Here is an 11,768-nt window from a genome sequence, read left to right on the forward strand (position 1 = left end):
GTGCACACCACCTGATCGGAAAAGCTTTACTTTTTGTGCCCTGTCTCCTGCGGAGCCGCTATTCCCCATGGTCCTTTCAGGAACCCCAGCATCCACTAGGACGATAGAGAAAATATATTGTCCCTGTCCAGGGTATCAATATTTTCAGTCAGGGAATCCGACCAAGCCACCCCAGCACTGCACATCCAGGCTGAGGCGATTGCTGGTCGCAGTATAACACCAGTATGAGTGTATATACTTTTAAGGATATTTTCCAGCCTCCTATCTGCTGGCTCCTTAAGGGCGGCCGTTTCTGGAGACGGTAACGCCACTTGTTTTGATAAGCGTGTGAGCGCCTTATCCCCCGTAGGGGGTGTTTCCCAACGAGCCCTAACCTCTGGTGGGAAGGGATATAGTGCCAATAATTTTTTAGAAATTAGCAGTTTTTTGTCGGGGGTAACCCACGCTTCATCACACACTTCATTCAATTCATCTGACTCAGGAAAAACTACGGGTAGTTTTTTCACACCCCACATAATACCCCTTTTTGTGGTACTTGCAGTATCAGAGATGTGCAAAACCTCCTTCATTGCCGTGATCATGTAACGTGTGGCCCTACTGGAAAATACGTTTGTTTCTTCACCGTCGACACTGGAGTCAGTGTCTGTGTCCGTGTCGACCCACTGAGGTAACGGGCGTTTAATAGCCCCTGACGGTGTTTGAGACGCCTGGACAGGCACCTAACTGAGCTGCCGGCTGTCTCATGTCGTCAACAGTTTTCTGTAACGTGCCGACACTGTCACGTAATTCCTTAATTACGGCCATCCATTCAGGTGTCGACTCCCTAGGGGGTGACATCACCATTATAGGCAATTGCTCCGCCTCCACATCATTTTCCTCCTCATACATGTCGACACACACGTACCGACACCCAGCACACACACAGGGAATGCTCTGATAGAGGACAGGACCCACTTAGCCCCTTGGGGAGACAGAGGGAGAGTTTGCCAGCACACACCAGAGCGCTATATATGTATAGGGACAACCTTACAATAAGTGTCTATCCCTTATAGCTGCTTATATCTGTTATTTTGCCAAATAAGTGCCCCCCTCTCTTTTTTACCCTGTTTCTGTAGTTGCAGGATGCAGGGGAGATTCTGGGAGCCTTCCTACCAGCGGAGCTGTGTGGGAAAAATGGCGCTGTGTGCTGAGGAGATAGGCCCCGCCCCCTTCACGGCGGGCTCTTCTCCCGCTTTTTTCTGGAAAACTGGCAGGGGTTAAATACATCCATATAGCCCAGGAGCTATATGTGATGTATTTTTTGCCAAATAAGGTAAATTCATTGCTTCCCAGGGCGCCCCCCCCCCCAGCGCCCTGCACCCTCAGTGACCGAAGTGTGAAGTGTGCTGAGAGCAATGGCGCACAGCTGCAGTGCTGTGCGCTACCTTATGAAGACAGGAAAGTCTTCTGCCGCCGATTTATGGACCTCTTCTTGCTTCAGCATCTGTAAGGGGGCCGGCGGCGCGGCTCCGGGACCCATCCATGGCTGGGCCTGTGATCGTCCCTCTGGAGCTAATGTCCAGTAGCCTAAGAAGCCCAATCCACTCTGCACGCAGGTGAGTTCGCTTCTTCTCCCCTTAGTCCCTCGATGCAGTGAGCCTGCTGCCAGCAGGTCTCACTGAAAAATAAAAAACCTATTTAAACTTTTACTCTAAGCAGCTCAGGAGAGCCACCTAGATTGCACCCTTCTCGTTCGGGCACAAAATCTTAACTGAGGCTTGGAGGAGGGTCATAGGGGGAGGAGCCAAGCACACCAGCTAGTCCTAAAGCTTTTACTTTGTGCCCAGTCTCCTGCGGAGCCGCTATTCCCCATGGTCCTTTCGGAGTCCCCAGTATCCACTAGGACGTTAGAGAAAATCCTATTTTCTCATACGTCCTAGAGGATGCTGGGGTCACTTCAAGAACCATGGGGTTTATACCAAAGCTCTAGAACGGGCGGGAGAGTGCGGATGATTCTGTAGCACCGATTGACCAAACATGAGGTCCTCATCAGCCAGGGTGTCAAACTTGTAGAACTTCGCAAAGGTGTTTGAACCCGACCAAGTAGTCGCTCTGCAAAGTTGTAATGCCGAGACCCCCCGGGCAGCCGCCCAGGACGAGCCCACCTTTCTGGTAGAATGGGCCTTCACCGATTTCGGTAACGGCAATCCAGCCGTAGAATGAGCCTGCTGAATCGTATGACAGATCCAGCGTGCAATAGTCTGCTTGGAAGCAGGAGCCACAATTTTGTTGTGAGCATACAGGACAAACAGAGCCTCCATTTTCCTAAACTGAGCAGTTCTGGCCACATAAATTTTCAAAGCTCTGACAACGTCGAGAAACTTAGATTCCAGCAAGGCGTCAGTAGCCACTGGCACCACAATAGGTTGGTTCAAGTGGAACAACGAAACCACTTTCGGCAGAAATTGCTGACGAGTCCTCAACTCTGCTCTAGCCTCATGGAAGTTCAAATAAGGGCTCTTGTGAGACAAGGCCGCCAATTCAGACACCCGCCTTGCAGATGCCAAGGCCAACAGCATGACCACTTTCCAAGTGAGGAATTTCAACTCCACCTTTTGTAAAGGCTCAAACCAATGAGATTGAAGGAATTGCAACACCACGTTAAGATCCCACGGTGCACAAAGGGAGGTTGGATGTGCAACACGCCTTTCACAAAAGTCTGAACTTCTGGAAGGGAGGCCAATTGTTTTTGGAAGAAAACCGATAAGGCTGAAATTTGTACTTTAATGGAGCCTAACTTTAGGCCCGCATCCACACCGGCTGAAATTCTTCCGTAGGAGCCTTCTTGGATTCACACCAAGACACGTATTTTCTCCAAATACGGTGGTAATGTTTAGACGTTACTCCTTTCCTGGCCTGAATAAGAGTGGGGATGACTTCCTTGGGAATACCCTTTCGGGCTAGGATCCGGCGTTCAACCTCCAAGCCGTCAAACGAAGTCGCGGTAAGTCTTGGAACACGCACGGCCCCTGCTGTAACAGATCCTCCCTCAGAGGAAGAGGCCAGGGATCTCCTATAAGTAATTCCTGAAGATCTGGATACCGGGTGTAGTACGGGTGACCGGCGGTCTCCTGACCGCCGGTCACCTTACCGACGCCGGGATCCCGGCAGCATACCGACGCCGGTATCCCGGCGGGGAGGGGCGAGTGCAGCAAGCCCCTTGCGGGCTCGCTGCGCTCGCCACGCTGCGGGCTCGGTGGCGACCTGCGGTCGCCACGGGTTCTATTCCCACTCTATGGGTGTCGTGGACACCCACGAGTGGAAATAGTCCCTGTTGGTCGGTATGCCGACCATCGGGATAGTGAGCCGTCGGTCTCACGGAGGAGGTCATGTGACTGTCGGTCAGCCGACCGGCGGTCACATGACTACCACCCCTGGATACCAAGCCCTCCTTGGCCAGTCTGGAACAATGAGGATCGCTTGAACCTTTGTTGTTCTTATGATCTTTATTACTTTTGGAACGAGTGGAAGCGGAGGAAACACATACACAGACTGAAACACCCACGGTGTCACTAGGGCGTCCACTGCTATTGCTTGAGGGTCTCTCGACCTGGAACAATATCTCTGAAGTTTCTTGTTGAGGCGAGATGCCATCATGTCTATTTGAGGAATTCCCCAAAGACTTGTCACTTCTGCAAAGACCTCTTGATGAAGACCCCACTCTCCTGGATGGAGATCGTGTCTGCTGAGGAAGTCTGCTTCCCAGTTGTCCACTCCTGGAATGAAGATCACTGACAGAGTGCTTGTATGCCTTTCCGCCCAGTGGAGAACCTTTGTGGCCTCTGCCATTGCCGCTCTGCTCTTTGTTCCGCCCTGGCGGTTTATGTACGCTACTGCTGTGATGTTGTCCGACTGAATCAAGACGGGCCGATTGCGAAGAAGATGTTCCGCTTGCAGAAGGCTGTTGTAAATGGCCCTTAGCTCCAGAACGTTTATGTGTAGACAAATTTCCTGGCTTGACCATCTTCCCTGGAAGCTTTCCCCCTGTGTGACTGCTCCCCAGCCTCGGAGACTCGCATCCGTGGTCACTAAGATCCAGTCCTGGATCCCGAACCTGCGTCCCTCTAGGAGGTGAGAGCTGTGCAGCCACCACAGGAGTGAGATTCTGGTCTTGGAAGACAGGATTATCCTTCGGTGCATGTGCAGATGGGACCCGGACCACTTGTCCAACAGGTCCCACTGAAACACTCTGGCATGGAATCTGCCAAACTGAATGGCCTCATAGGCCGCCACCATCTTCCCCAGCAACCGAGTGCATTGATGGATCGATACTTTTGCTGGTTTCAGAATTTGATTGACCAGGTTCTGAATTTCCAGAGCCTTTTCTACTGGAAGAAAAACTCTCTGTAATTCTGTGTCCAGAATCATTCCCAAAAACGACAGTCGTCTCGTCGGAACCAACTGTGATTTTGGCAAGTTTAGGAGCCAACCATGTTGCTGCAGAATTGTCAGGGAGAGCGTAATGTTCTGCAGTAATTGGTCCTTGGATCTTGCCTTTATCAGTAAAAGCCTTCTCCCTGTTGCGACGGGGGAACCCTGACAATGACTTCATTGTGACACAATTTTTGTATTGCGGCGCATATCACCTCCCTGCCCGGAAGAGAAGCTGGTAAGGCAGATTTTAAAAATTGGTGACGGGAGAACGTCTTGAAACTCCAGCTTGTACCCCTGGGACACTATTTCTAAAACCCATGGGTCCAGGGCCGAACGAGCCCAGAACTGACTGAAGAGCTTGAGACGTGCCCACACCGGTGCGGACTCCCGCAGAGGAGCCCCAGTGTCATGTGGTGGATTTGGCAGAAGTCGGGGAGGACTGCTCCTGGGAACCGGCCACGGCCGGTGATCATTTACCTTTTCCCTTTCCTCTAGTAGCAAGGAAGGAAGACCACCGGAATTTTCTCTGATAGTGGTGTGCTTTCTTTTGTGGTACAGGCACATAAGGTAAAAATGACGACTTACCCGCAGTATCTGTAGATACCAAATCAGCGAGGCTGTCACCAAACAATACCCTACCTTTATACGGTAGAGACTCCATAGCTTTCTTAGAGTTAGCATCAGCATTCCATTGATGAATCCACAATGCTCTCCTAGCTGAGACTGCCATGGCATTGGCCCTTGATCCCAAGAGGGCAATATCCCTCGCAGCTTCCTTTAGGTAGACTGCAGCATCCCTGATATAACCTAGTGTCAAAAGAACGCTATCCCTATCCAGGGTATCTATTTCAGATGACAAGTTATCTGCCCATTTTTCGATAGCGCTACTCACCCACGCAGATGCAATGGCTGGTCTGAGTAGCGTACCCATGGTGACATAAATGGATTTCAATGTATTTTCCTGCCTACAATCCGCAGGATCCTTTAGGGCTGCCGTGTCAGGGGACGGAAGAGCCACCTTTTTGGACAGCCGAGATAGAGCTTTGTCCACAATGGGGCGTGACTCCCATATTTCCCTATCCCCAGAGGGAAACGGATACGCCACTGGAATCCTTTTGGGAATCTGAAACTTTTTGTCAGGATGTTCCCAAACCTTTTCATAAAGCGTGTTCCGTTCATGAGAGGGAGGAAACGTTACCTCAGGTTTCTTTCCTTTATACATACAGACCCTAGTATCAGGAACAGCAGGGTCCTCAGTGATATGTAATACGTCTTTTATTGCCACAATCATGTACTGAATGCTCTTTGCCAGTTTTGGATCTAATCTGGTATCACTATAGTCGACACTTGAGTCAGTGTCCGTGTCGGTATCCATGTCAGCCAGCTGGGCAAATGAACGTTTTTGTGACCCCGAGGGGGTCTGGACTTGAAACAACACATCCTCTACGGATTTCTTCCATGCCTGGTTCTGAGACTCAGATATATCCAATCTCTTATTTATCAGAGCTACATTAGCATTCAAAGCACTCAACACATTCACCCAATCAGGTGTCGGCGGTGCCGACAGGGTCACTCCCACAGCCGTTTGTGTCCCTAACAGTCTCCTCCTGGGAAGAGCACTCCGCCTCAGACATGTCGACACACGTGCACCAAACACATGCAGCCACACTGGGCCTATAGGGGACAGACCCACAGTAAAGCCTGTCAGAGAGACACAGAGGGAGTTATTGACAGCTCACACCCCAGCGCCCAATCCCGGTCTGAAACACCATAGAAAATGCCCCAGACCTGCAGCGCTTTTATAATTTACATATAATACACCAAAATCACTGTGCCCCCCCCCCCCACCCCATTTTGCACCCTGTTACTTGTACAGCAGTGTGAGGAAGGACCAGCGTCTCTGCAGCCTTGTGTAGAGAAAATGGCGCTGGGCTGTGTGGGCTAAGCTCCGCCCCTGTAATGGCGCACTTCAGACCCGCTCTTTAAAAAAAAAAAAAAAATTTATACTGGCGGGGGTCCAGACAGTGCCCTGGCACTTAGTCCACTCTTGCCAGATAGTTCTTGAGGCTAGATATGCTGCCCAGGGTAGAAAAGTTTAAGAATCAAAGTTTAAGAACCCAACTCGTAGACCCATCATACACATCCTCAGTGACCCTGTAATTAACACTTCACTCATGTTAATAGCTGGTTTAAAGTAAACTTTCTCCCATTCAATGACTCTTTGCTTACTTGTAGCTTTCGTACCGGATCATGGATGTGACTTGCTTCTGTATGCTCCTACCCGTTTCTATCCTTTTTTTTTAGCATCTCTTGATATCTTTAGTAATAGGATGTGCAATCCAGGTTCCCCCCTATTTTCCACTATATTTGTGTATATATTGTACACTGGAAGGCAAGGCTTCCTTCCTCTGGTGTTGGCACCCCTCCCATTCACCCTCAGGTGTTTTAATTAGCTGGGTTCCTGCATTTCAGATCACACATTGATATGGCCACATTTAGAGGTAAGTCCTGTATAAATTTATAGAATGTGATAATATTAGGGATGTTAGGGACCCATGTGATGAAGTCACCTGGCCGCGGTACATGGGCCCGCATATTTGCGCTAATGTGCGCTAAGAACTTCAATTATACTCCATGTTAATTGTGAGGATTTATTTAAATTATTTTTATTATCAGTGTTCTTAGTGCTAAGAGTGTGCATCTGCATCTCTCTTCCCCCAGCATAGTATTAGAAGCCTCAGCATGATAGCACCTCTTGATATCTTTAGTAATAGGATGTGCAATCCAGGTTCCCCCCGTTTCTATCCTTCCCAGGCCATGGTGTGTTAATCAGTATATTTGCAATTTACTTCTGCTTTGATCTGCCATTGCATTTTGCAGATTTTTTTTACGTTCGGATACCCTATTACTGTTTTCTTGTTTACCATTGCGTACAATCTGTGAACCCTTGACAATAAAAGACAAATGTAATACGTCTATAATAATCTCCTTATCTTCTATATGTTATGAACAATCTGTAGGTGTACACATTTTGCACTCAGGAGATACAATCTATATGGGTTTGGTCTGGATACTATTTTTGTATTTACAAATGGAGTTTTCTGAAAACATAAGCATATAAGTACACACCAATGTTTATCGCTCATTAACCACTTAACTGACTATTCTTTTTCACAAATAACGCTCAGAAATTGTCTTTTTTTTAAATGAATGAATTAGATGAAGAACATGAATTTAATCTTATCCAATATGATTTCAGTTAAGGAAAAAACATTAAGCCAGGGTGTGGGGTGGGGGATTAAAAATAAAAATAAATTGTTTCCCTCACAAAACATCGGTCGACACCATTGGAAACATTGCGACCTTCCTATTAGCAGTGGGGACAGCCACCAGATACACGGGGGGGGGGGGGCTTGATTTACACATCCCCAGCGGCTGCTATGGTCTACACTTCCCCAGCTGCTGGGTAGGGGATCCTGCCGTGATGTCCAATCAGCAGTGATCGGCTACATGGAAAACACTGGGGGGAGGGTGCAGGAAGGCAGAGGGTCCCTCTGGAGCAGCAGTGGAGGAAGTTTCTCTTCCCTGCAGCTGCAAACACTGTTTATCTGACTGGTCGCATCCTGTGTGACCAGGTCAGATAAAGTACTGCCTGGTGCGGTCGCATTTGATGCGACAATGCCAGGCAAGTGGTTAAAGAATCGGTCTGGAAGTGTAAATTGGCAACAGTATTGAATCCGATTTTACTCTGTCACAGTTCGGTATTCGGATGATAGGTCGACATGGTCATTAAGTCGGCACAGCTTTTCTTTTTGAAGGGGGGTGGGGTTTGCTTACATTTTTTTTTTCAAATTTCCAATCCTTCTGAACTACCATTGGGAATCGTAACCTGTGCCAAGCACAGTGGTAGCAACCTTTTTTGTGTCAATCATATGTCATGCCGACCTTCTTGTTGACCTGTTTACAATGTTGACCAATAGTGGTCGACCCTGTGAATTATACCCGTCGCAGTCACCATTAAAATTACATTTAGATTAATCTAATGTTCCGTAATCCACGATCTCTGAGGCGTTACAACAGCCAACTTGTAAATTTACTACCAATCCACCACTAGTTCAGCATTGCTTTATTTTAACATGGAAACTACACTTTTATTCTGATTTGGGTAAGACATTTTAGTTTTAATTTTATAAGCAACAGTTTACACACCAGTACGGAGGCCCTGCCAGCTCCCTTCCACTGTTTTCATGGTAGAATTCAGCTCCTTCTCCATCTCTTTTTCAAATTCATCTTCACTGGAGGACTCGCTCTCACCGGTAAGACATTCACGAATCAACTTTCGCTTCTGCTCAGGGGTTCCATGTAAAAGCACATCCAATTCATCCTCTGAACTTCAGGGACAGAATATTTCATTACTGAAGTACACCAACAGTCAAGCTAAAGTCCTTCTCCAGTATTAAATAAAACACAGTATAACTGGCAAAAAAAGCGTAACTAAAAATACACCAAGACTCATCAGAATACACATAATGCAGTAATATACATGAATAATTTAAGACTTATAACTTACCAATTAAATAATTAGCAAGATTTATCTGCATTAACATCAGAGCATGCAAAAAAAAAAAAAAAAAAAAAGCAGTCAATGACTATAAAGATTTAACAATCACTAAGAATTATGTACCTGCTATTGGCACCTTCCTCATCACTAGGCTCCTCAATTGCATAGGCGTCGTATTCTCGCTGTAATCGATGCATGATGAAACAGTCTAATCAAGTCACTTTGGTGTACAGCATGTGGTGTGTTCCGGTGACCTACTGGCAGAAGAAAGTTATGTTTTAGTTCAATAAAAGTCTCCAGTATTTATGAGGACAAATCTAAATCAGGTGGTCTTCAGTTTGCCAGCTGTTGGGACCCCAGCACACAGTATACCAGCGCCACGATCCCGACACCTTTTCTCCCTCTTGGGGGTCCACGACCCCCCCCTGGAGGGAGAATAGATAGCGTGGTGCAAGGGGCTCATTTGCGCTTACCAGCTGTCGGTATGCCAGCGGTCAGGAGCCCGGTCGCTGGCATACCATACTACACCCATCTAAATCAAACGATGAACCAGTTAGTATAAAATATAATGTACTCGTAATCATAAACCATAAGAACTTTAGCAAATTTAATGCACCAGCTCCCCAATTACGAGCGATGACCCCCTTGCCCCAGATTACAAGCGATGACACCCCTGCCCCCAGATTACAAGCGATGACACCCCTGCCCCCAGATTACAAGCGATGACACCCCTGCCCCCAGATTACAAGCGATGACACCCCTGCCCCCAGATTACAAACGATGACACCCCTGCCCCAGATTACAAACGATGACACCCCTGCCCCAGATTATAAATGACACCAATGTTCCCCAATTATAAGCGATGACAACACTACTCCCCAATCATAAGCGATGACACCACTACTCCCCAATTATAAGCGACGACACCCCTGCCCCCAGATTATAAGCGATGACACCCCTGCCCCCAGAATATAAGCGATGACACCCCTGCCCCCAGAATATAAGCGATGACACCCCTGCCCCCAGAATATAAGCGATGACACCCCTGCCCCCAGATTATAAGCGATGACACCCCTGTCCCCCAGAATATAAGCGATGACACCCCTGCCCCCAGATTATAAGCGATGACACCCCTGTCTCCCAGATTATAAGAGATGACACACCTGCTCCCCAATTATAAGCGATGACACCCCTGCCCCAAGATTATAAGCGAGGACACCCCTGCTCACAAAATCTAGGACGTTGTCCCTCTGACTTGTGTATCCTGGGTCAGAATGTATATTTGTGTAATAAAGGCCTGGTGCTGCTCTCCATAAACCTGGTGGTGCATATCTATCCTATCCTAGTCACAACAGCTATTTTCTGAGGACAACCCGATAAATGAGACATAAATTATTATTTTAAAGAGTAAAAACACCGCTAGCACTAGAAGATAGGCAATATCTATGAGGCACTATAGACAGCAGGGTGTGTGTGTTGCGACTTGTCGTTCTACAACACCACTCTATACTTGTATGGCCAAATACGTGACTACAGACTCAAAAACAGGCACTGAGTGACGAGTGTATATTACCAGCGTCCGGAGAGCAGCCGCTGCCCGAACACCCGGATCATGTAGGTCAGGCTGAACGGTTGAGAGTAAATTCAAGAGAAATTAGACGCGAACCCAGCGTCGCAGGTAAATGACGGTGGGACCTCACTCTCTTCCGTCGCACCTGTGACGTTAGTTTGCAAGCCGCGCTCCGAGCACACAGAGTGACACAGCGTAGGGTTGGTTCTATATCGGAGGGGCTGAAGGGACCTTGTGACGTATTGAGGGGAGGAGCTACGGGCGAACAGGGTACCCGAAAAGTACGCTCGCCACGCTTCGGGCACGGTGGCTCGCTCCGCTCCGCTTCGCTCACCACCTAATTACTAAAGGTAATAGTTGGTGGCGTGGATAGTAGAGGAACTATCCCGCTGGCCTAGCTCCTCCCCCTTGCGCCGTAACTCCTCCCCCTTACGGAAAAGGTCCCTTAGCCCACTTGATTCTAGCATCTACCAACAGGGGCTGTGACGTCTCATTCTTTTGCTCATGCGCATACGTGCCTCCGTGAAAGGCTTCAACGCGCCAGCGCGCACACGCAGAGCTCAGGCTACGGATGGCCATCGGCATGTCAGCAATCGATGGTTATGAAATATCTCGATGGTGATATAAACCATCAATGATAGATATATTTTAGAGAGAGATATAGACAGCATACCTCCCAACTTTTGTCCTCTGTAAAGAGGGACACACGCGCTGCCTTGCCGCGCGCGCTCCCGAAAAGGGGCGTGGCCTGCGGAAAGGGGGCGTGGCTTCGCGGGAGGACCCGCGATCGCGAGCCACGCCCCCGTTTTCGTCACTGAAGGGGCATGCCCAGCGCTCTGTGAGCCGCTTGCATTCGGTTAGTTCTATATCGGAGTGGCTGAAGGGACCTTGTGACGTTTCTAGGGGAGGAGCTACGTCACCAGGGGGAGGAGCTACGGGCGAACAGGGTACCCGAAAAGTACGCTCGCCACGCTTCGGGCACGGTGGCTCGCTCCGCTCCACTTCGCTCACCACCTAATTACTAAAGGTAATAGTTGGTGGCGTGGATAGTAGAGGAACTATCCCGCTGGCCTAGCTCCTCCCCCTTGCGTTGTAACTCCTCCCCTTTACGGAAAAGGTCCCTTAGCCCACTTGATTCTAGCATCTACCGAGCCACGCCCCCGTTTTCGTCACTGAAGGGGCATGCCCAGCGCTCTGTGAGCCGCTTGCATTCGGTTAGTTCTA

At 48.7% G+C, this 11,768-nt stretch overlaps 1 protein-coding gene across 5 annotated transcripts in view; it reads right to left on the bottom strand.

The window, feature by feature from the left end:
- Positions 1-11,309, bottom strand: part of EAPP (E2F associated phosphoprotein) — a 49,276-nt gene extending 37,967 nt beyond the window's left edge. The window contains exons 1-3 of one of the 5 annotated variants that reach the window (XM_063947872.1): positions 11,218-11,309; positions 9,098-9,231; positions 8,623-8,804 (exon numbers count right to left, since the gene is read on the bottom strand). In XM_063947872.1, coding sequence (XP_063803942.1) covers positions 8,623-8,804; positions 9,098-9,171 — 256 coding nt within the window. In that variant the 5' untranslated portion in view covers positions 9,172-9,231; positions 11,218-11,309. Of the gene's footprint in view, positions 1-8,622; positions 8,805-9,097; positions 9,232-10,547; positions 11,014-11,217 lie in introns of those variants that run through there. The other 4 variants (XM_063947873.1, XM_063947871.1, XM_063947870.1 and 1 more) reach the window with 4 other exon arrangements.
- Between the last annotated feature and the right edge of the window lie 459 nt (positions 11,310-11,768).

This window comes from Pseudophryne corroboree, chromosome 12, assembly GCF_028390025.1.
Source record: "Pseudophryne corroboree isolate aPseCor3 chromosome 12, aPseCor3.hap2, whole genome shotgun sequence".
NCBI classification, from domain to species: Eukaryota; Metazoa; Chordata; class Amphibia; order Anura; family Myobatrachidae; genus Pseudophryne; species Pseudophryne corroboree.